The following is a 24909-nucleotide window of genomic DNA, read 5'->3' as shown; positions in this document are numbered from 1 at the left end:
ATGCTAGTTAAGGTTGAATTGGAAAAGGCGTATGATCGGCTAAGTTGGCATTTCATTCGTGAAACTCTTCAATTAGCTGGCATCCCAGAATCACTAGTGGATCTTATCCTGCGATGTGTTACAACTAGCAGTGTGCAACTACTTTGGAATGGGGAAATGACTGAAGCGTTTAAGCCTACAAGAGGCATAAGGCAAGGGGATCCACTCTCGAGTTTCCTATTTGTCCTCTGTATGGAACGACTTTCTCATTTAATCATGGAATCGGTTGATAAGGGCAGATGGAAACCGTTTCGTACGCGTAGAGAAAGTCTGGTAATCTCTCATTTGACGTTTGCAAACGATCTCCTTCTATTTGCTAAAGCTTCTTCTGAGCAAATTCAGGTTATTAAGCAGTGTTTAGAAACTTTCTGCGATGCCTCGGGTCAAAAGGTTAGTGTTGAAATATATAAATATTAAACCACGCATTTTTCTAATAGCTTAAGGCTTTTAGAGCAATTGGCAGTGGTCCCACAAAATCTCACATGGTATCGGAGCGGGAAATCCCGAGTTTAAATCTTTCCAAGCCCCTATTTGCCTCCCCAATGAGTATATCCACGATTAGTACTAGGCCAGGCCTAGTACTCACCGTGAGGGCAATGATCCCACAAAATCTCACTGTTAGTACTTACTAAAATGAAGGTTTTTTGCTCTAAGAATGTCCCTCGACAAAAAGTGACTCTGGTTCCACAAAATCTCACGATTAGTACTACTAAAACAAGCTTTTTTGCTCTAAGAATGTCCCTCGACAAAAAGTGACTCTTATCAGCACCGTGGGAGGCTACCCTATTACTACTGATATTGGCAAATATTTAGGAGTGCCTTTGCTTCATGAAAGAGTTACACGCAGAACTTACCGACCTGTTGCTGATAAAATGCGTAGCAAGTTAAGTGGGTGGAAAGCCAAAAATTTATCGCTTGCTGGCAGAATCACCTTGGTTCAATCTGTTGCTACGGCCATGCCATCTTTTGCAATGCAAGTGGCGAAGTTGCCTGTAGTCACATGTGAAGCTATAGAGAGAGAGTGTGTGTACCGAAACTTTGTTTGGGGAGATGTTGAAGGTAAAAAAAAGATGCACCTGCTTCGATGGGAGAAGCTTTGCCAACCCAAGGAATGCGGAGGATTGGGACTTCGTATGTTACGAGAAAATAATAAAGCTTTCCTTATGAAATTGGCTTGGTATTTAGTTTCAAAACCAACATCATTGTGGGTATCCTTTATTCGAGATAAGCACAAATGTTTTGAACCGGTACCATCTACTCTACCCATCCGTGCCGCACATTCTTTATTTTGGAAAGCTCTTAGCAAAGTTTGGAGTGATGTTTTAGGAGGTATCAGATGGGTAGTGGCTAATGGACAAATAGTTAAATTCTGGAGAGATAACTGGGTTGATGATATTGGTCCACTGACCCATTGGATTCTTCCATTTGCAACACCTCAAGACCCCAACTGCAGTGTTCGGGATTTCATTTGCAATAACCAATGGAACCTTGCCAACCTTATAGGTGTTCTACCTCAATCAATTTTAATGAGGATCCGATCAATGCTTCCACCCTCTGATACCGATGGTGAGGATTTGCTAACATTAGGCAGCAATAGCAGTGGTTCCTTCACAGTTAAAGAAGCGTATGAATCAATTGCACCATCACAATAAATGGTGTCGAATTGACTCTGGAGTTCAGTATGGAAATGGGATGGGCCACAAAGAATCAAGAGCTTCTTGTGGTTGGTCTCTAATCTGTCTCTGCTCACTAATGATGAAAGATTTCGACGTAAACTCACTGCAGATTCTTGTTGCGCAGTATGTCCACACTCTCCTGAGACTATTATGCATGTACATAGAGATTGTAAGTACGCAAAGGAAATTTTGGAAAAGTTTCTACCTGCGAGATTTCAGAGTGATTTCTTTACTCAAATTTTCACACATGGTTAACATCAAACCTGTCTAGTTCTTCAATTAGCATCCAAGAGGACTGATCACTTATTTTTGCAGTTGCATGCTGGCATTTCTGGAACTGGAGGAATAAATGATTATTTGAGAAGGATTTTTGTCTTACCAAAGAACCATTGTGCCTGATTCTAAATCATGTCAAAGACATTTTATCGGCTCGGGTGGCAGAATGTAGATTATCTCCCCAAAGGGAGAAAAGAGATAAGCTTGCAAGTTGGATTGCCCCTCCAACTGGATGGGTCAAGCTCAATTCTGATGGGGCCTCTAAAGTCAACCCGGGTCCTACTTTAGTAGGTGGGCTTCTGCATAATGAATTTGGTAACTCGCTTTCAGGATTTGCTTAGATCGTGGGGGTATGCTCTTTGCTCAAAACAAAACTATGGGGCATTTTATTGGGTTTTAAATCAGCTATTTCTTTGAGCATCCCTAAACTTATTGTGGAGGCGGATCCGCAAACTGCTATTTTACTGATCCGGAAATCTACACCCTTTTCTCAACTTTGGTGACATTCTCATTTCTGGGATTAAGAAGCTTTTATTGAATTTTCAATTTTACCAAGTTTTGCATAATTTTAGGGAAGGAAATTCTTGTGCTGTTTGATTAGCAAATTGGGTCATTCAGTCTTGTGATGTGAATGACACCTTAGTTTTAAATAGGCCACCGAGAGATTTTATTCTTTTATGTTAGGAGATCAAGTTGGATCAAGTTTCGTCAAGCGTGTTTTAGTGTAACTTTTGGGCTTCGCCCCTTTTATTATAAAAGAAGAAGAAGAAGATAGCAGTAGTTTACTTTGTTAAGAATACATGTGTTTAGTTTATTCCACTTTTCCTTTTCTGTTTGTTAAGCAGCTTTCTTTATTTTAATTTACTGAATTTTTCATTTAATTTACTTTATTCTTTCCTTGGTTTCTAAATGGAAAATTAATATTTGATAAAGCTGCACACAAATAAATTTGCAATAAGCATGCAACTCTGCTAATAAAAGAATTTGGAGGATGGGGACGCTAGAACCATAGGTGCGAGGTTCGACTCCCATTCTCTGTAGAGAGAGAGCAAAGCAGAAGAGAGTAACTAAAAGACAATTAGAGGGCCTTGACGGCTCAATCTCAATTCAAATCGTGCTATGTGTGGCTCTCCAGATGAGCACAAATTGAGGGCCTTAGTGGCTTGATCTCGAATCAGGTAAATCATATAGCACGATGTTCGATTCCTTTCTGTGGGTCAGATTTAAGAACTTCAGCGACTCGTTTCAAGGAAAGATGGTTGAGATCTCAATAACCCGAATATTTGGTAAGGTGTTGAAACCTGATAGAGGTCTTGACGGCCCAAATCCGATAGGATTTTGAATTTTCTAAGTATTATTGATAACAATTCCACGAAACGTCTGTCCATCCCAAAATGAGTAAAGAGGCCTCATATTTACAAAAAGAATGGGAGGAACTTACAACAGCTTGCCAAATAATGGGTAAGAAAAAGAGAAGGGATATTACTGGCATAAAATCTACGTTTTAGGGAGTAAACACTTTTTTTATTATAAATAATTTGCTTGCCCTGAAATGACCTGATCCAATGAGGAAATCACAATGAATTGGGCCTTTCGGCCTTCTCTTGTAGGTGACAGTGATGTTGAGTTGGCAGTTGGGGGTCCAAGAGTTTTATAAAACGTTCTTGGTGAAAAAAAATGATCGAGCAGTGGTTCTATCCCTCGTGAGTTCATTTTGGAACAACATGTTATGTTCAGGCAGTTATATTCTATCTTTTCATAAGTATTACCTTGTACATAGTCTACGTCTAGGAAGCATACTTGATGGGAGACAGACACATGCGCTAGAAAGGTCCCCACCTCTATTCTTGTCCCGTTAGCATCTCCGATCCTAGAGTTGAGATCGCTCTGTTAGGTCTTTTAGGTCCGGAGCAGCCGACAATGGACCTACCCATCTTCTCCCTTTACCCTTTTTTGATAGAAGAACTACCACTCTTTCCTTAGATAGTGGTCAATCGGTTCACATCTATGGTCAATCAAAATGTCCGTGGATCTATTCTACTAGACGAATTCTTGCTAATAAGTGCGGCTATGTGAGTTGACAACAATACACTGTGGTATGTGTGAGTCATTACAGCTTTTAGTGATCCGAAGGAGTAATTGGGGTTCTTTAAAACTCATGATTGGTCCTACTGGGTCAAATTAAGATTGTGCATCAAGAATCGGAATTTTGGTTAATGTTTACTTTGGTTTAAGTAGATGTCAAATTCATTTCGAATTCGATATGAATAAATGTGATCGATCAATATCTTCCTTAAAGTTTTATTCTTCTACCGTGAATAGAACCTAATTTGGTTGGGCAATTACACTTGCAAATAAGAATTGCTGGACCCTGAAATGTTTATGCCATGGCTCCAAATTTTCACCAATTATAAGAAACTACATTGAAAATAAGACATTAATGAAGAGTATAATTTAATATACTTTCTCCAGTTTTATCTTTTTGAGCTTGAATTTAATAAGAGAAAATATTAATGTACTCTCTCTTTATTCATTTTCTTACATTTGAACTCAGTCTACATAAAATATAAAAATTGGAATATGATAGAATATAATTGAAAGTGATTTTTCTAATTTAACCCTTTTCTCTTCATATAATTTCTCTTTATTTATCTTTGAAATTGAACTACAATAAGAAACTGAAGCTAATAAATGACAAATCATTAAACTAATAGCTTATTTGACGAATGCAAGCCATGTGGCAAAATCGTGACACATGTTAGGTCACATGACAATTACAAAGACAAAGTGAAGTGCCACGTGGCGAGTGCCGAAAAAAACATTCTCTTTATCTCCAACTTTAGCTGGATGTAATAAGACACATCTCATGAAATCACATGAACAAGTGAGCAGATCCTCCTTTTCCAATACTCCAAGCTCACCAAAAGCCCTAACCGGCAGCAAGCCTCCTCCATCCAGTACAGACTATAGTCGTATGATGTCCCCGCTCCTATCGCTGCCCTTGTCTCCGACAAAGCCATCCCCGTGCTCCCGGCGCCGAGCTTGCGTCGCCACACTCTCTCATCTTCGGTTTGCTCTGTGACCCTCGTCACTTTTCTTTTTTAACATAGTTCCTCACCCCTTCTCTTCCGACCCTCACCTCACAATTTTTTTTTTTTTTTTTGGATAGTTCGAGCTCATCTATATTGCCATCTCTCTCTCTCTCTCTCCGTGCACACGCATACACACACGAAATCGCATTGATTTTACGACTCCATTAAACAACATGAAGAATAACTAAAGATTTGACTTGATAAAGATCATCATAGAAATCAAAACTATTTATTCAGTTTTGGAAGATTTCATGATTCAAATCTGGAATTATAGCAACAATGCTCTCACCACATAAAATTGGTCCAAGTTTCCTCGCTATCACTATAGTTATCGCTGTTGCCGACGTCACCATCACCATATATCATTCATTTGCTTTTCAAGGGGACATCACATCCAACCGATAAGGCCATGTCCTATGAAATGTCTCATGTTCTTGAATTATTTAACAATTGATTTCTGCTCTAAATTATATTTGTTCTAATAACATCAACCAAGTCAAATCATTTAATATGGCAACTATATGTTAATTTTGTGTTTATTGCGTGTGGAATGTCCTTTGGAATTTTATTTTAAAGTCTAAATTTACACATGAAGACAGAGAAAAATATTCCATAAATATATGAGAGATTAAACTACTTAAAAGTTATAAAAACTACTTTTTTGGTGGAAAAAAAGTTATAAAAACTTTGATAATACTTTCATAAGTCGAAACGATTATTGCAACTTCTCCAATTGAGGAGACCTTAATAAGCTCTTAACATCGGCAGTTGGGTTGCTTCATGCGATCGAGATTAGACATAATTTAGCAAGCAATACATGTACGCTAATGATGTATACGAGCTTTAATTTCACATATAGATTAAAGCGGAGATTATCCTAATCGCGGAATCATATAATAACAAACCGATGGGACGTCCCAATGCAGAAAAGGTGGTGTCCACGTCCATAGAAAAGGCGATGTTAATGCCTTCGTGAGACAGAAAATGAAACGCGAAGGAGGACACATCGTTTTCATCCTCAACCGAGAAATAAACAGGAACAAAAGCAAAAACAAAAAGGAAAACAAAGGGTCGGAAAAAGAGAAAACAATAGAACAGAGCAGAAGCAACGACATCACACTCGCGTTACAGACATGGACAAAAGCTCGGATCTTTGTTTCCCAACATTCCCCTAATGAAGTCCTTAATCTTTCCCATGCCGTATCTCAGTTCCTCGCTCTCTCTCTCTCTCTCTCGCTCTTTCACTTTCCATGGATTGAAAGCTAAGTCTCTCTCTCGCTGACGCTCGAAGGCGGAAGTGTGGATGCGAAGCCAGAGATTTGTACCCAGAAGTTTTTTAACCTTCAAGACCCAGCAACAATCCATGCCACATGCCCCCTCCATCTGTTGGCGGTCCCTGCCTCCTAGGCCATCATTGTCGGGTCTCAACGTTCTCGTCCCGTCTCTGTCTCTGTGACGTCGTTCCCGTGATCCGACTACATATGGACGACATGGGTTTTCGTTTCTTGTGCTATGTGGGTGTCTGAATGTGTTCTTTTCTTGGTTCGTAGCCCGCGATAGACGATGGGGTTGTTCAGGAAGTTCTTTTACAAGAAGCCACCCGATGGGCTCTTGGAGATTTCCGAAAGAGTCTACGGTGAGCTTTTTCTTGGTTGATGATTCAGGGTGCATTGTTGGTAGGTTTCACTTTTAGGAGCTTCTGTTCAGTTCATTTTAGACTGCTGGTTATCGATGGATTGAAGTGGTGTTAATGGCGATAGCTTGGGAGGAAATTGTTAGGTGCTTATATTCGCGCTATCACCATCTTAAAAGGAATTCGGAGAAGTTATTTTGTTTTGTGCACGTACACCCGGGCATTGGCAGAGTCGGCTTGGTCTGATGAGACATATTTATTGTGGAATGATAGGAAATTACCTTAAATTTGAGTCCATAGGACATCCCAATTGGTTAGCACTGCCTGTGGAAAGAGTTTTCTCTGATGGTGTTTGTTACTGAAATGAATAAGGCTGTTTCTTCCTTCATTTTGCCTTTGAAGTGCTAGGAAAGTGAGGAAGTCTTGTCTTATGGACTACGGAAGTGGAGTTATTCCTCTATCGGTAGGTTCTTTGTTTGTCGGGCAGGCTTTCAATGCGCAATAAAGGACTGTTGCAGGCACTCGCTCATGTTGTTTTTTCTGTTCCTTTTGAAGTAAATTCTAAGGATTGCCAACATAGCTTACAGTTCTTTGTCCTCCATTTTTCTGTGATGTGTGTGTTACCAGTGGATTCACCATTGGTCCTCAAGGGAGTTGATTCATTTATGTCCTGTCATCATTTTAGATATATCTTGTATTTTATCATCTTCTCTAGGAAAATATTCACCAGTCTTGTTCATTTATGGTGGAATTGTAACTGCAGTGTTTGATTACTGCTTTACCACCGATGTCTTGGAGGAGGATGAATATAAAGTATACATTGGAGGCGTAGTGCGTCAGCTCCGTGACCATTTCCCTGATGCCTCTTTCATGGTGTTCAATTTCCGGGAAGGAGAGAACCAAAGCCATATTGCCAATTTATTGTCTGAATATGATATGACTGTCATGGATTACCCTCGAAATTATGAAGGTTGCCCCATACTTACCATGGAGATGATCCATCACTTCTTAAGATCCTCAGAGAGCTGGTTGTTACTTGGGCAACAAAATGTGCTACTGATGCACTGTGAAAGAGGTGGGTGGCCAGTTTTGGCGTTCATGTTGGCGGCACTTCTAATTTATAGGAAGCAATATACAGGAGAGCAGAAAACATTGGATATGGTTTACAAGCAAGCGCCTCGTGAACTCTTGCAGCTGATGTCACCTCTCAATCCATTGCCTTCACAGTTGAGATATCTGCAGTATGTATCAAGAAGAAATGTCGGCTCAGAGTGGCCCCCACTGGATAGAGCTCTCACGTTAGACTGCATTATACTAAGATTAATTCCTACTTTGGATGCTGAAGGGGGTTGCCGTCCCATCTTCAGGATATTTGGACAGGACCCATTTATGGTCGCTGATAAAACTCCCAAAGTCCTGTTCTCGACACCAAAAAGGAGCAAACTTGTTAGGCATTACAAGCAGGTAGCTTTGCTTTTATTTTGCTTCATGGAGTAACCTTATATCATCATATCTCAGAATTTCATCGTCTACTGTCATCGCTATGTCTTACTTTCCTTCCTTGTGCTTTGTTTGGATTCTCAAATTATGCTTTAGCCCCTAAAGATTGGATAGCAACCTCGCTTGTGGGAGAGGAGCTGATGCTCATGCATTATTAGTGATCCTTCTTCAACCTTTAAATGGCCTTCATACTTCTCTTCTCTGCATAAAATTTTCTTTGAATTTTCTTGATGAGCAGCTAGTTCAAATAGAAAGGATTTGTGTTTACCAAAATGGACAATTCATGCTGAATACATGCCAATCTATGGTTAAACTCAGTTTCTTGTCTTTGATTTGCTATGGTCAAAATTATACATCATCTAGAGCCTATACACAGTCTGGGGAATAGCCTGGAGGCCACTCCATTGTAACTTGGAGGCCATACCTGGAAACTGCCTCTCTGCAGAAGCAGGGGAAAGGCATACACCCAACCTCCCCAGACTCAATGTGCAAGCCTCATTCACTAGAACGCCTTGCATCTAGAGAGGAGATGGAGTCAAAGAAAGTCTGAGTCATGGCATGATGGGAGCTTGAACTTGGAATTTCAAGAAACCCTGCTGTATCTCTAACTACATGAATGTATACAATCATGTTGGGGTGGTCTCAGTACAGAGAGTTGTTTCATTCGTATACATTTCTCACATGATGGTAGAGCCAATTTTAATTGCTTCAAGGCATTTTGTAAAGGCCACTAGCAAGTCTTTCTCAATAATAATTTGTTATCCACATCAACTACATATGCGCTGGCCCATGCATGCATTTCATGATAAAGTCAGCACAATGAGAATGTAACTTGCATATATATCTTAATGCAGGCAGAATGTGAGCTAGTTAAAATCGATATCCATTGCCACATTCAAGGTGATGTTGTCCTTGAGTGTATTAGCCTGGATGATAGTCTTGAACATGAAGAAATGATGTTCAGAGTGATGTTTAACACAGCTTTCATAAGGGCAAATATCTTGATGCTTAACCGTGATGAAGTCGATGTGTTATGGAATTCCAAAGATCAGTATCCCAAGGATTTCAGAGCAGAGGTATGGTGTGTACCTTAAATTAATTATAAACTGATGCAAACTTATTTTGCTTAACAACAATTTGTTTTTTTAATTTGATTTTGTTAGATTCTTTTCTCGGACATGGATGCTGCTTCTTCTCTTATTCCAGTTGAGTTGCCCAGTCATGAGGAAAAAGAAGGCCTGCCAGTGGAAGCATTTGCTAAAGTACGAGAAATCTTCAGCAGTGTGGACTGGACTGATCCAAAAGCAGATTTAGCACTTAATGTGCTTCACCAAATCCAGGCAACAAGTGTCATTTCTGAAAAACTGAAAAGTGCTGGTGCTCAGTATGATGTAACAAATTTGTTGTTGGACTCAAGCCCCGTGAAGGAAACTAAAAAGCAGAAAGAACCTGAAGATAGAAGCAGAGATGAGGCTCATGTGAAACACTCAATGTCACCTTTAAAACCATTTCAAGATGACAGTACAACTATCAAGAAAATGGAAGCACAAGAAGGACAGGCCCTCAATCAGAAACCCATCTCTTCCTTAGAACCAACTGAAGATGCTGGCTTAAGTGTTCAAAAGGTTGAAGTTAAAGAACCACGGGTGTCTGCCCAGCGACCAGATCCAGCAAAGCTTATTTCACAAAGATTACCTCGCACTTCCCTGTCTGCTCCCATTTTGAATGCTAATTCATTGCAAGGATCGTCTGTTCCAGTGTCAAGGTATCATAGTGCACCTTCAGCTCTTGGCATTACAGCTTTGTTGCAAGACCATGCTGCATCCAAGAGTGACGAAGTCATCGATCCATTGACAAAATCATCTATCCCAGCTATTTCGTCTCCCATGTTAAACATTTCTAGGCCAATGCAGTCCTCTAAAGTGTCAAATCCACCTTTGCCACAACCATTACCGGTACTGCCACAAAGGCCAGCTCTGTCTAGTAATTCAGTTGGGCCACACACAGCTGTAGATAAGCTTTCTCAAGATGCTCATTTTGCCATGGAATCAGAAGACTCCTTGCTAAGCAAATCCTTTGGGCCAACACTATCTCCATTAGATGACATTGCAGTTGAGTACGGTGGTCGGTCATCAATTTCGACCCATCTTTCACCTCAATCTTCTTTGTCAGGGCCATTTGATGTTCCTGGTACCAAGACCTCATCTCTGCATCCTCCTCCTCCAGCTCCTGCTTCTCCATCCCTAGTGGAGTCCTTATCCAACGTTGGAGAAAGCTTCTCTTCACATGCCTCTTCTCCAACCCATGTCATTTCAACTGTTGCATCATCCATTGGCAATAACTCATCTCCATCTCCTCCCCTTCCAGCATCTGATGTTTCTGCATCACCTGCTTCCCTCATTTCCAGGGTGCCCTCCACAAAGAACTTGGCAGTTGTTTCCAAGCCCCCACCCCTTCCTCCATCCCCACCTCCACCTCCAAGTCCTCATACTGCCTTGGGTTCTGGGACTGCAGCTCCAGTGCCTCCACCTCCACCTCCACCTCCGCCTCCACCTCCTCTGTGTACTGAACCTGCCTCGGGTTTTGTGACTGCACCTCCACCTCCACCTCCACCTCCACTCTCCACCTCCACCTCCACCTCGTTCTGACCTTGTTTCAGGTTTCATGACTACACCTCCAGCACCTCCACCTCCTTTTCCTCGTTCTGACCCTGTTTCAAGTTTTGTGAGTACACCTCCAGCACCTCCACCTAGCCCTCCACTTTCTTCTTATTCTGGCAGAGCCTTAGGTTCTATGACTGCTCCCCCTGTGCCTCCGCCTCCGCCTCCTCGATCTGCCCCTCTTCCAGGTTCTGTGGTTACGCCTCCAGCACCTCCCCCTCCTCGATCTGCCCGTCTTCCAGGTTCTATGGTTACGCCTCCAGCACCTCCTCCTCCACCACCTCAATCTGGCCTTCTGCCAGGTTCTACTGTCACTGCTCCAGCAGCTCCACCTCCCCCTCCTCCTGGCTCTGGACCTGTGTCAGGCTCTATCTTATCATCTTCAGCACCACCACCTCCACCTCCTCCTGGTTTGACACAGAGAACATCCATTTCTAAGAATTCTGCAACCATTCCTCCACCCCCCCCCCCAGCTCCTCTAGGTAAAGAGCTTTCAAAACCTAATGGTGCCTCTCCACATCCTGGTGGGAATAATGGGCCTGTCCCTCCAACTCCTAATCCTCCAACTGCACCATTGAACCCAAAGGGGCGGCTTTTATCACGTTCAGGTCCAAGAAACCAGGTTCAACAAAAAAAATCAAACCTGAAGCCTTATCATTGGTTAAAACTAACGAGGGCTATGCAGGGAAGCTTATGGGCAGAGGCGCAAAAGTCTGATGATTCTTTAAAGTAAGAACTGTTCAATTTTCCATTTTCTCTTTGCCCATTAGCAAATTGAGAGCGTTCCATGCAGCCTCTATTATTTTTTCCCAATATTCTAATATCTATTTGTAATCTTATATAGGGCTCCAGAGTTTGACATGTCAGAGCTTGAAAGCCTTTTTTCAGTAGCTTCGACTTCAGAGAGCACTCGTGGAAAATCACCTCGTGCTTCTGGACGTAAATCTGATAAAGTTCAGCTGGTACTTCTGTTTGTGCTGTCTTATTCTGTAATTTGGTACTTGTTCCATCTTTTGTATGTCTTATTCCCATTATATCTGTAAGATTTACATCTGCTAGCCATAAACTAATGGGTTGACTTGCTATTTGCTATTTGGTTTGAGTAATCATAGCCAACCTTGTAAGCAGATCTCATTGACCTGCTGTCTGCTGAATTTTGCTGAATTAATTTTTTCAAGTTTTGCATGATGAATATTCTGATGAAAAATTCCCCTGTTGTATCTCTTGGGAGTATTGGTAACCCTGTAATGGAAATGTGGATACAGTAAGCTAAGATCATCTGCCGCTGCCAAATTGGCTGTGTGATGGTTTGAGTAAGAAGTAGATTCTTGGCGATTGTTAACATAAGTATCTTGGTAGCTCCAAAGCCATCTTGCTTTTATTGCCCAAAAAGAGATTATTCTTGTGTTCCTATAGGATGGACCCATATTGTTTTATGGTCTTCTGCATATTTATTACTTTCTTGCTATCTTGTCACCGGTTTTTTGCTGGTAAGATTTCTGATAAAGTTAGAAGACTGTTTCTCACAGATTGATCTTCGGAGGGCATATAACTGTGAGATTATGCTTACAAAGGTCAAAGTTCCGTTGCCCGATTTGATGGTAAGCTAATTCTGACATAATTAAGCAATTATTTGGAAGTCAAGAGTCTGGATGAGAAAAGGTGTTTCTGTGGGTCTATGAGTTCCATTAGACATTTCCCTTCCATATGATGGGGTGTTGCCATTATTACAAGCTAATCATTGCATGATCTGACATATGTCAAGAAGTTGAAAAGTTGGGCTGGAAATGTGTTTCTGTGAAATCTAAAAATGGTCACGATGTAAGATAAATATCTTTCATATGATGAGGTGAAGCTGTTATCAAATTATCAAGGAAACTGATGGTTTTATCATTTTTCTGAGAAATGATGTGTTTCTAATCCCTTCTCCAGTTGTTAACTGATGGGCTGCTTCTACTTGTATTCTTATATGGCATCATCACAGATTAAGATAAATTATTATGATAAAGAATCCATAGATTTTAAGTATTATTCAGTAATGGGCTGCCATGGTTTTATACAGGGAGATGACAAGAAGATAACTGTTGCTCAATTGAATGGTGTAAATTTTCCTACAAAACACATTCTGTTTGGCATGTAGCATAATGTAGAGGGATACCAATCATGTTTACTCTTGGGAAGAAAAATGGGCTGGCAAAGTCTGACAAGGCAAGATAACATGAATCGAGTTGGAAACTTCCCTGAACATACTGAGAGAGAGAAAATTGGAATGGAATGCAAGATGATATTCTAACTTAAATTACTTGAATATCAACACAAACTGACACGTAGATAACAAGTTAAGAGTAAATTTTTTACATTCACTGTTAAGAAAAATTGACGCTAATAAGAAAGAACCTGTAGCACACTAACATGAATAATTGCCTATCCTTGCAGTAAACTTGATTGATGCATCGCATTGTGCGTTCCCAGATAGGAGGTTCTCACAGATCTTATGAAGGCAGTTCGAAGAAACAATAACTGCAACTTTCGCTTAGTTACAGCTCTGAATTGTGAAATTTTTTTTTTTTTCAGTAAAGATAGATGAACCATGAACATAGTTGAGTTTTTTAGCAATGCTGTGTTGACCCTGCCTGTGGTGTGATGTGTATGGGGTCGTATATAAACATTCACAACCATTTAGAACCATGCCTAGAAGAAATTACTTTGCTTATCGAAAACTAGTGACTATGCAATAGTTCGATTTACATTGGCATTGCTTTTGCCAACTAATTTGTGTAAACCAATTACGAATTGATGGAATTTACTTCGACCTTCGCTGAAAGTTGTGTCAAGTCTCATTTCGATTGACATGGCTGCTTCTGTTTCTAGATAGTTCTTGTCGAAACTTTGCAAAATATGGTTACTGGAGGAAATTGTCACATGTCCTTTTCTCATTTAATCCACATGCATCCAAATGTCATGCAGAGTTTTATCCTTGCCCTAGATGATTCAGCATTAGATGTGGACCAGGTTGATAACCTTATAAAGTTCTGCCCAACAAAAGAAGAGATTGACTTACTCAAGGTACTTTATGATATATGGCCTCTGTCAACATGATTCTCTCTTTTTCATCCTTGAAAATTGTTGCATATTGATTATTTTGGTCTCTTCTCTTGTGGCTTGTTGTTTTCCTATTCTAGAATTACAATGGAGACAAGGAAAACCTGGGCAAATGCGAGCAGGTCAGCTATTTTCATTGTCATCTGGCTAATTACGATATGAGTAAACACAAGATCACATATTCATGTCCATTATTTATGTTATTCAAACTTTCTTCTTGCAAATCTTTATATTGACTCTACGACAACATTAAGAACAAGGCTATAGCAAATCATTTTATTAAATACAAAACAACCTTTAGGGAAACTGAAAACCAATGTTGAATGTGGATCTCCATAGTTGCAAATCTGTCAAAAGTCAAGTTCCTTGGCAATACCATTTTGCGCCATTTGAATGTTGATGCCATTTCCCAAATGGAGTATAAAAAAGAATTTTGGAGAAAGGACAGTTTAGATAGCAAAGCGGTCTACAAGATCTAGAAGAAAAGGAAAGTGCTGTTCTGTTTCTAAGAACTGAATCTATTCCTTTTTTTTTTCTTTTTGGAAACTGAATCTATTCTTTCATTCATTTTTAATGGTCTTTCTCCACATAGAATCCATTTGATAGAAACAAGCGCTATAAAAGATAGTTCTTCCAAAACTGCCTTCCTTAAGATATTGTGACATTGAATGGTCCAGGATAGATCCTACCATACAGATCTGCATGATCCAAACGAAACAGTACTACTGGCATGGGCTGTAATTTTGTTGTCAATATTCAATATGGTGAATATTGATTGCTAATTGCAAACACTTGAAAATTGGAATCCTTGTGGAGCAACATGATAGGTTGTTGATCTATTATCTCCGTACTTTTTAAAGATACTTTGGTATGTTAATGATATGTTGATTACTGACCTTACACCTTTTTTCCTTTTTTAGTGGTTCTGGTTTTGTAGATGTTCGTGATCGTGCAACAAACCTCTCGCATAACTTTATGTTATATTAGATACTTTGGTTTCAACTGTGTTGTTTATTATTTTGACAGTTCTTCCTAGAATTGATGAAAGTTCCGCGGGTAGAGTCCAAGCTTAGGGTTTTCTCATTTAAGATACAATTTCAATCCCAGGTTAGATTCTTCTTTGCGACTGAGCTTTGCCACTTGTTTGCAAACTTTACTTCTGCACTCCATCTAGCAATTTATTTGATTTACTTCATCTTTCCAGATTTCAGATCTCAGTAGTAGTTTGCATGTTGTGAACGCTGCATCCGAAGAGGCAAGCCTTTTCTCCTTCCATCTTCTTTCTCTTCCAGCAAAAGCTTTGATTGTTTGCATAAATATAACTCTTCTCCAATTTGATCAGATCAGGAACTCAGTCAAACTGAAGAGAATTATGCAGACAATTCTTTCCTTGGGAAATGCGTTGAATCAAGGAACTGCACGGGGTAAGCAAAATGTATAAGTTGATTCTTATTGTTAATCCTGCACTACATTGGAAACACTGCCAACCACCTTGATGAAAAGCAAAGAAGCATTACCACTTATGCTTCAGTAGAACAAAAAAAAAAAAAAGAGCCTGAATTTAAACATCGAAGTAATGATAAAAGAGCTTTGTGGAAACTATTGAAGCTATTTTGCTCCAATACTAAGACTTCATGTTGTTAATTTTGCTGTTGCTTTGCCAAGAATTATTGAATACATGGGTATGTGTTTGAACTCGTTGAAGGAAAAACAAGGCAATTTCAATAAACTTTGTAAAGTATTAAAGGTATCCAATTACCGTAAGTATCAATAATGCAAAGTAAATTAACAACCCCACAACTAGAACAATATGAAAAATATAGTCTAGACCGATGCAACTGCATGAGCATCTTGCTAGTGAAAATATATAATTGGGGAGGCAAATGGGGGTCTAGCAAAATTGTCACCTAGAACTTTTTCTAATACAATGTATAGATCTTCACTCAGAACCTTTTGTTTTGATACCATGTAAAATTCTATAAAATGAAAACCAACTTACTGAAAGCTTAAGAGTATGAAGGTATGGTGGTATGGTTTAATATTTTAATGTTGTAGCAATAGCCTTTGCTCGTCTTTGTAGTGACAGCCTTTGCTCTTGTCTCTTCTAGTTTAAGTAAATTATTCTATTTCCCTCATTTTAGTTCTCTTGGGTTTCTATAAGTTATTCTATTTCCCTCTTTTTAGTTCTCTTGGGTTTCTATAAGTTATTCTATTTCCCTCTTTTTAGTTCTCTTGGGTTTCTCTGTGCAATAACAGCTCATGTGCTGTTCATGATTCATTACTCTGCTCAAGCAGTATTTCTCACATCAAAGTGCATGGCATGTGAATCACTTCTTTGTTCTGACCAAAAAAAAAAAAAAAAATCACTTCTTTGTGTATGTGCTGAGCATGCGTCAATTGAGATTGATAGGGGAAGTGATCTTAACTTCTTGATTAATTTGACTCAACTTTTTGGCATTATAGCTTTGTTTTGTGCTATTTTGCTGAAACTCAGCTGCTAACTGCCAATGTTTTCTTTGATATAATTTTAACTCATGTAGGTTCTGCAATTGGATTCCGATTGGATAGTCTCCTTAAACTCACTGATACGCGAGCCAAGAACAACAAGATAACTCTCATGCATTATCTCTGTAAGGTAGAACCTCTAGTTTTCTCCTCATTTAACTGATATTTTTTTACCTTTCTTAGTTTCGAGTTCATTGACTTGAATATCATTGCTTGGTAGTGCTTGGGTTGGAGAAGCTAAAGTTAACTCTTGGAGTGAGAAGAAGTTGATTATTGTTTTCTTAGCTCTTTGCTTGAACTTTCCTGATATGGGCTGTCACAAAGTAGATAAATAAGAGGTGATGTACAAGGTAAACATACATCTTGAATTATGCATTGTGGTTAAAGAGAGACTGCTTCCGAAACACTAAAAAAGTTGTTGCAATAATGGAAGTTCGTAATCAGGAAAAAGGATAACGAAAGGATATTATCAGTATAGTGCCTCTCCATGTTTGCCTGTCCCAAGAAGGTTTACTGAGATAGACTTGCACCAGCAGTCTTATTTTTTATGCTTGATGAAGTCAAATATCCACAATCAACTGGTCTGGGGAACACCATCCAAGTACGCCTTACAAGGGAGGAACTCATCTGTGATGAAATTGCAAGATTTGTTTTCATTCTTATCTGCACTTTTGGTGGGAATTGAAGCATCAGTATGATAATGAGAGATTTCTTCATATGTGAAAAAACTATGGAGGGAGTACTAAGAACTGCTATGACAGAGGTTATAAATTTATGGAAGAGCAATACACTAAGAAATTTCCCTAGAAACTTTTCTACTAAGTGTTGGTGCAATTTCTTATTGGCTGTTTAAAGAAGCCAATCATTCACTTCATTGGTCCAGCTTGTCTCAATATCCATTTAACACTTCGCAAATTACTTATTGTGATAAAAGTCTTTGTACACTTAGCATGATCCTTAACAAAAATGACAGGTCACTAAATATTTTAAAGAATTTCTGGTAGAGGCTTACATCTGCTTTTTCAAATGGGTTAGTGAGGAGAAATCTCATCTACCTATTGCATTTTCCTTTAATTAGTACTTCTTTTTGGAAGATATCAAATTACCCTTGTTACGTGCAATATTTAAAGAAAGAGAGAGACATAGTTCTATGAAGTTCAATTTTATTCAATTATATGAGATGGTCCTGCAAAAATCCCGATTATTGAAAATTGAAAGCAGCTGATTCAGTTTTTTTCTTGCTTCATTATATATTGATATGTTCGAGCTCTGGTTGTCCAGTTAACAAGAATTTATTTTCTCCTTTCAAACAGTCAATTTTATTTGTACGCCTCTGTTGGCTTCAATAAGGGTCACCTTAAGCTCAACTTCTGATAAACATAGTTTGAACTTTGCCCCCTTCCCTAATAGTTTATCTTGGTGCGTTGTATATGCCCCACGGGCCTCATTTTAATCAATCTGTTGGACAAACTTTAGGTGCTTGCAGAGAAGCTTCCGGAAGTTATAGACTTTCCCAAAGACCTTATGCATTTAGAGGCTTCAACAAAGGTGCTTGTTTGTTCCTCCTTTCTAATGAAACAAAGTTTTATTGTGTATTTGCATTCATGGCAATAACTTGGAATATGCAGATACAATTGAAGTTCTTGGCTGAAGAAATGCAAGCCGTTAGTAAGGGGCTTGAAAAAGTTGTACAGGAATTGGCTGCCTCTGAAAATGATGGTCCGGTATCAGAAAACTTTTGTGAGGTTATTTTCTGCATCTGCTTATTCTGTCCCACTTGATTTTATGTGTGGGGTCCTCAAGTGGAGTACCGCATAGCATGATTCATGTAGGTGGCATGATGCATCTTGGCCGTACATGCAATTTGCACCGAGTTTTGTAGTGAATCTCTGGGATCTATTTGCCTCAACACGGTAAGGCTAACGGGGGCATTCTGAAGGGCACCCTTGTTGGTGTGACTTATGAATTCATCACATGCACATTGCTAGAGACCTAACTGGTTGTGATGTCATTCGTTGAGTCAAGGTGCAACTTTTTTTCCTGACCTGACATAGCTCATGTAATTTGACTATCGAGCCAGTGATATGTTTTGCGAACTAGCCAACAGTACCACACTACATGTCCATCACAATGAATGCCGATAGAATAATTAAACATTAAACCACGCCTTCATCTAATAGCTTAAGTTTTTAGAATAGTTAGCAGTGGTTCCACAAAATCTCACATGGTATCAGAGCGTGAGGTCCTGAGTTCAAATCTTTCAGGTTCCATTTGCCCCCCAATTGAATATGTCGACACATGGTGCTAGGTAAAAAGGCCAATCTAAGTGTGAGGGGAAGTGATAGAACAATTAAACATTAAACCACACGTTCATCTAACAGCTTAAGCTTTTAGAACAGTTGGCAATGGTCTCACAAAATCTCATAAGTGCAAATGTAATGACCAAAGTCAAGTAATGCACAATAGCCACTCAATGCTCCAGAAAGTGAGTTTGACACCAGTGTACTTCTTACTAGCTCAGTGAAAATCTGAGTTCCAGGAAAGGTGCATAGGTAAATGAAGAGTATAAGATATGGTTGACTACCTCAAGTTGGGTTTTAGGCTTCCGGATTGTTTAGAGCAATAGCAATAGATTATTGAACAAAATCCAGTTGTATTGTCAAGGGAAGGAATTATAAATATTGGTTATGTAGACCATCCATGGAAATCTAACTATTGGTTTTGTGCTTGAGTTATTTCTTTGTTTGATTTGAAAATAGAAAGAGAATCAAATGAATCATTCGCCCTTTTAGGCATGTCTTGGTTTCTCGTCTTTGCTTTCACTTCCTTGGTACAAGACCTCACCTTTTAACATTGGAACCTTCAGAATTTGAAGGAGTTTCTAGGAATTGCTGAGGCGGAGGTGAGGTCGTCGGCTTCGCTTTATTCCAATGTGGTATGTACCTATATTGTTTGTTTAAAATGCGGAGGTGGAGGTAATGATGTTGTATAGTTCATATTAATAACATTCATTGACAACAGTGCGCTTGCATTTCTCAATATTTCCAGGGTAGAAGTGCAGATGCATTGGCCCTCTATTTCGGGGAAGATCCAGCTCGTTGCCCATTTGAGCAAGGTTAATTTAATTTTATGGTTTTACTGAGTGCAAATTTGCATCTCTAGTGCAAGCAATTTACTTGTTTTGAGCTCATATGTCAAGAGGTTTCGGTTGGTCCACTGCAAACTTTGCAATAGAGGACATGTTTGGATAAGAAGTGCACTTTTTATGTTACATGGCTTTGCAAGTTTCTGGTTTTTGCATAGAGCTATGGATGGATGGTAAAATGCTTTAAAGCTTCAGTAATCAGTGAGGCTTCAGCATTTCTCCTGGAATTTATCTGAGGAGAATGTGAGAGACTAGCATTTCACCAGTAGTTGGATAATGCTCCGCTTTGTGTGATTCGCATCTGCACAACAAAATTTCAGGCTAAAAAGGTGGCAAGATTAACTTTCTTAGGATGCTTATAAGGTAGATTCGCGACAAAAGGGCGTTTCGTTTTCCCTATCTGCATCTTGTTTCAGGCAGATCTCGCAGAAAAATGGTGTGCCGATTAAAAGAAATAATCTCCACACCAATATGATGCTTAGATTGGAAAGATATCTTGAGGATCCTTCAATAAATACTCTTTATTCTTCCCCCCGAACAGCCTGAAGTTTGATTTCTTGCATGCACTTCTTTATCGTTCTTGCTGATTATACAGTTTCTTCATTTAGACACATGGCTGCCAAGTTTTGTGTCATCTAATATTGCTCTTGAGCTTTCATTCATTTTCAATTGTCTTGAACTCTTGGCAGTTGTATCGACTCTGCTCAATTTCGTCAGAATGTTTATACGGGCACATGATGAAAACTGCAAGCAGTTAGAACTCGAAAAGAAGAAAATGCAGAAAGAGGCTGAAACACCTCAGGTGAATCTGGGTGCTCTTCAGGCAGCTTGAAGGATTGGTAGATCATTGGAGGAATCGCAAAATGCAAAGTGAGAATAGGCGACCCCGGCAACTGTGCAGTCTGGACTTGGTGTACCAAAAATAAGTGGCATCTGTCAAATTGTGGCAATGTGAAAGTTCATGCTTGTCTTGAGGATTAGAAGATGCTTTTGCACTTGAGAGAGGTTCTCATTTCGTGTCCAAGGTGAATGGCTGGCAAGGATATATAGTCAAATGTGCGATCTGAACTGACATTCATGGCAGGTAGAGAGGAATAGATCTGACAGTGAGAACAAGCCATAGAGAAGACACGAGTAGTCTCTCAGATTGCCAGAACACATGATGGCTTCTTGAGTGACAAGCTCTTGGACGCAACCATCATCCTATCCTACTACCCTTTGGGGCATAGAGATCTGCCCTGTAAATAATAGTTAATCTGCTACTAGATCGGCACAACCGCCGTATATCTGATTTTGTTGTAAAAATGTTAGCATCAGCAATGATCTTGTTCTTTATCCAATTCATTGTTAGGTAATTTGTTTAGTATTCATTCTGTGTATCAAGCAAAATTTGCTGCGAGAATTTCGTCAATGGTGAATGGCCAAGCGATTATGCAGTTTCTATCTTTGAACATTAGTTTCAAATGACTTAGTAAGTTTCAGAGTCATCTAAATATCAAGTTGTTTTTAGACGATTGTTCGCTCTAATGATCAGCCATTGCTTGGAAATCCAAGAGAGTTAGTACAAAGCTTATTTGGAGCTCCACATTAATATTTGAGAGACAATGAAGCCGAGCTGAAGTCAACTATATGTCGTCGATTGTCTTGAAAGCTTAAGTTGATGGATACAAAATAATGGGGTATACGATTTGAAATTATTGTCTGTTTCTCCTTTTGGTTCAGACAATATTTTCCGGTTGATTCAACAAAGTCATCCATTTTATTTTCACACTGAAGCGTCGGAAGGATTGATCGTTTTGGGAAAAGGAGCCAATTGCGTAAGAAATACACAAATTCAGAGAAAATAGATATTGACTGCAGGAGCGAGCTAATCTCTGCCCATGTACAAAACGCTCAATTAGCGACCTCGAAAGCTCGGATTGATAAAGAACGATGGAGTGCCTTATCCTTCATTCAATTTTCAAGCAATTTCCGACGTCTCATTCAACCAATTATGACGGTTTGGACAAGAACCTTGTTTTGCTCTCGTTGGTCAGGCTTTCCCTCGGAGGGCTACCCTTATTTTCTTCGTTCCGTGTTCTCACAGGCAAGAACTGCAAAAAGTCAGAGAAGCCAAAGGAACGACCCCCACCTCTCTCTTTCTAGAACGACAAGAACAAGAAACAAGACAACGACCAGACCAAGAAGTGGGGCAGATGTTACCGTCGATGGGGTCAACATATGTGGCTGTGCGTGTTTCTTTTCCTACAAAGGTCAACGGTGAAACATCTTGAATTCCCTTTTCTTTTTTTTTTGTTGGGTGTTGACTTCTTGTTCTAGGTGGAGCCAAACAAGGAGAGATTCGATCTCTGATCGTGCTGTTCTTGGCCAGGACCGATCGGGTGCGCGGATTCCAATTGGCGCGACGTCTCTTTCTCCAAGTTTTTTGGGATGCTTCCTGAGAGAAAAATGGCAATTGGAGCAATCCTTCCACATGAATACGACCTCTAGGAATGGCCACCAAACGCCAGGGCCCCTTGCCATGACACCGTGTTTCTAGATCTACGAGAGGACCGAGGATCCTGACGTTTCAGGAAATTCCTAAGGTGGGTCGACATGACATGCACTTTCAACAGTTGAGATTTGTCGACGAGTTTTCTTTTTCTCTTTCGGCCTCATCCAACGGCTGACATTAATTGTTGCTAAGCTCGTTGATGGTAGAGAATCCCTTTTCATTTTTTTTTTCATTTTTGTATGAGCAGGGTTGACTTTGTGATACATGTGAAGGAAATTCCTGGAAAAGAACGTAGGCAGGTATGTGGCTCGAACCTTTCCTTGGACTTTTATAAAGCGGTCAAGGTAGAATCCTCCGTCCTAGGTAGATGATAAAAGAAGATCCAAAATTTTGTCGGGGAAGTTAGGTAATATCCCCTAATAATTATGCAAATGATGTCTTTCAAATGGGTAATGAATTAACTACAAATTTATTTTATTGTACAATTTTTCTTTTTTGTAAGTCTAGCCAAAGAGAGAACGTAGCTTCTCTAATGAACTCCTTCGCCTTTTTTTTTTTTTTTCCTGTCCCTTATCGTTTCTATGTTTCTTAGCCTTTATCAACCTAAATCATTAGTCACCAACTATATCAACCTCCACCTTTGTCGGTAAGCAAACGCCATCCATTTAAATTCTTCCATGTCGGACGTCGGTTGTACCCCGTAGAATGACCAGCGATAACTATACTGCTACATCAGTATTTTCAAGTAAAAATTGACCGGGAAGAGTACATTGGAACATTACGAAAAAGGCTTAGATTTATATTGTTAAATTGAAAGTCTAAGACTGAATTAATATCTAAATAATAGGTTAAAGATTGACAATGGTAATTTGTCCATTACATTAGTTTTGGTCATGTATTGTATGGGTGCTATTGTTATTGAAGTGGATGAGGACGACGAATGTGAGAAGTAGAAGTCGCCTGAAATAGATATAGTATAAACAGGGTTTCACTCCATCGTCATTCACCAGACAAGTTTAATATGCAAGCTACTCAAATTCGACTAAACCGCTAAACAATCTAGTCGAGTACAAGTAGCTTATATGCCAAACTCAATATAAGCTCGTGAGCAGATCGACTCGCTCCTTCGGCCAATACACAAAACGATGAGATTTTCGTGTCTCAATTCAAAAATCCAACTGTCTTCATGACCCGACCATCCCATTCAGTCCTCGAACTATATGTAAATCATGTTAAATACACAACTCCAACTAATCAATGCCCTGTCCATTCACCACTTCTCGATCCGGGCTTGGTCGAGTATTCTTCCTGATATTGCAGCCGCGAGTGCTCCCGTGAAGTTGGGATCTCTTTTCAAGGAAGAGACCATCTGCTGCACCAGAAACTGTTGAGATGTGGTCACCGCTTCTGTTTCTTCGCCTGTTTTTGCAGATGGAGTGTCGAAACCCGGGTGCATCAAATCAGGAGTACTCCTAGGACTAGAAGATCTTGGCTTCAAGGGCGACGGAATTGGAGGGCTGCCCAGATTCAGTCCCTGTTTGTCTGAACATAGTGCAATCTGAGACGGGCTCAGGTGGTTGTGTTCTCCTTCATATGTGGCCGCTAGGACAGATGGGTCATCAGCCCTTCTTTGTACCTGAAGATGCAAATAAAGCATGAGATTGAGATTGAATTCGTTCGGCTACTTTTCATCGAACACGCGCGATTTCTTGATTTATTTTTTGCCTGTGATTGAGTTTGGTCTCCAGAAAATAATTTCTCCAAGTTACCTTCTTTTTAACAGGGCAAGATGGGGCAAAGGAACATCTATAGTAAGCTCTAGGAGATGGGTTGTCTCTTGTGACCTTTTGACCATATTTCCTCCATTGATAACCATCTCTCAACGCCTACAGCAAATCCGTAGAGCAAAAATAAATGGAAAAATAATCAATATGTTGGGAATCCCTTCATACTTAGAGAAGATGAATTTCTTTATGCCCCTTATAAGCTAGGGAAACACAGAAAAAATAAATGTTTCAAGCTGAAACTAAGATCTTACAAGGCTGATGTCGGACACATCAGTTTTGCAGTGTATTTTAGAGATCTTGGGCTTGAAGCTGTCCTTTGGCTCCTTGAAGATTTGATCTTCCTCGTAACTGCAACATTCTGCAGCGACACTCGCTTCGTGCTTCCTCTTTCTTGACACGCCGAGTTCACTACTGGAGGTTTTATTCCCCAAGACAATCAACTGGTTATGCAGCGCATTATAGCTCTCGTGCATAAGGGCCAGCATTTCAGTCAACTTCCTGTTCTCGTGGCTAATCCGGTGATACTCGTCGACCAGGGCACCAGCCTATACACAATGAAAAAGATCACCTACGAAGTTTGATCTTTATATTCGATTAATTCCAGTTTTCAGAATCGGTCACAGCCCCAGGGCTTCTTTAACTTCATTCTTTTGGAAACCGTCTACTTCTCTATTTTAAATGAGGCCGGTCAGCTTCCCTTTTCTTGGACTGTAGGGGTAATTTGACTTTGCCTCTTGCCATTTCATTTTCTCTATTGCTGCACTCTTGACTTCAACCGTAGTTGTCTAGAAGTAATTGAAAATTTAGGCTGGTGAACAGCAACACATAGCTGGAACGCTCATGTCCATTTTAGAGGGCAAATATGTTGGTTCACAGACACATTCCCGGCTAATGTAATAGCTGTCCTAGATTCCAATTTCAGTGACATTCTAATTTTAAAAAAAAGAAAAGAAAAAGAAATCGACTTATCGGACCGACCTGATGTTTAGAGTGGAATTTG

General features: G+C 39.7%; 2 protein-coding genes across 5 annotated transcripts in view; one reads left to right on the top strand and one right to left on the bottom strand.

Annotated features, from left to right (window-relative positions):
- Positions 1 to 6207: 6207 nt before the first annotated feature.
- On the top strand, positions 6208 to 21064 carry LOC115743490 (formin-like protein 6). The gene is given in 18 exon segments (XM_030678281.2): positions 6208 to 6719; positions 7480 to 8180; positions 9071 to 9292; positions 9380 to 10834; positions 10836 to 11605; positions 11721 to 11838; positions 12406 to 12477; positions 13844 to 13942; positions 14059 to 14100; positions 15005 to 15085; positions 15183 to 15233; positions 15321 to 15402; positions 16519 to 16613; positions 17960 to 18031; positions 18112 to 18228; positions 19350 to 19418; positions 19532 to 19598; positions 20318 to 21064. Coding segments are annotated over 18 exon segments (4329 nt in total). The 5' UTR covers positions 6208 to 6646; the 3' UTR covers positions 20461 to 21064.
- Positions 21065 to 23075: 2011 nt separating this feature from the next.
- Positions 23076 to 24909, bottom strand: part of LOC115743491 (probable WRKY transcription factor 40) — a 58262-nt gene continuing 56428 nt past the window's right edge. The window contains exons 3-5 of one of the 4 annotated variants that reach the window (XM_048277191.1): positions 24158 to 24454; positions 23892 to 24005; positions 23076 to 23758 (exon numbers count right to left, since the gene is read on the bottom strand). In XM_048277191.1, the coding sequence (XP_048133148.1) occupies positions 23393 to 23758; positions 23892 to 24005; positions 24158 to 24454 (777 nt within the window). In that variant the 3' untranslated portion in view covers positions 23076 to 23392. Of the gene's footprint in view, positions 23759 to 23891; positions 24009 to 24157; positions 24455 to 24909 lie in introns of all 4 variants that reach the window. The other 3 variants (XM_048277190.1, XM_048277193.1, XM_030678289.2) reach the window with 3 other exon arrangements.

This window comes from Rhodamnia argentea, chromosome 4 (assembly GCF_020921035.1).
Source record: "Rhodamnia argentea isolate NSW1041297 chromosome 4, ASM2092103v1, whole genome shotgun sequence".
Classification (NCBI taxonomy): Eukaryota; Viridiplantae; Streptophyta; class Magnoliopsida; order Myrtales; family Myrtaceae; genus Rhodamnia; species Rhodamnia argentea.
This window is presented reverse-complemented; position numbering and strand designations above follow the sequence as displayed.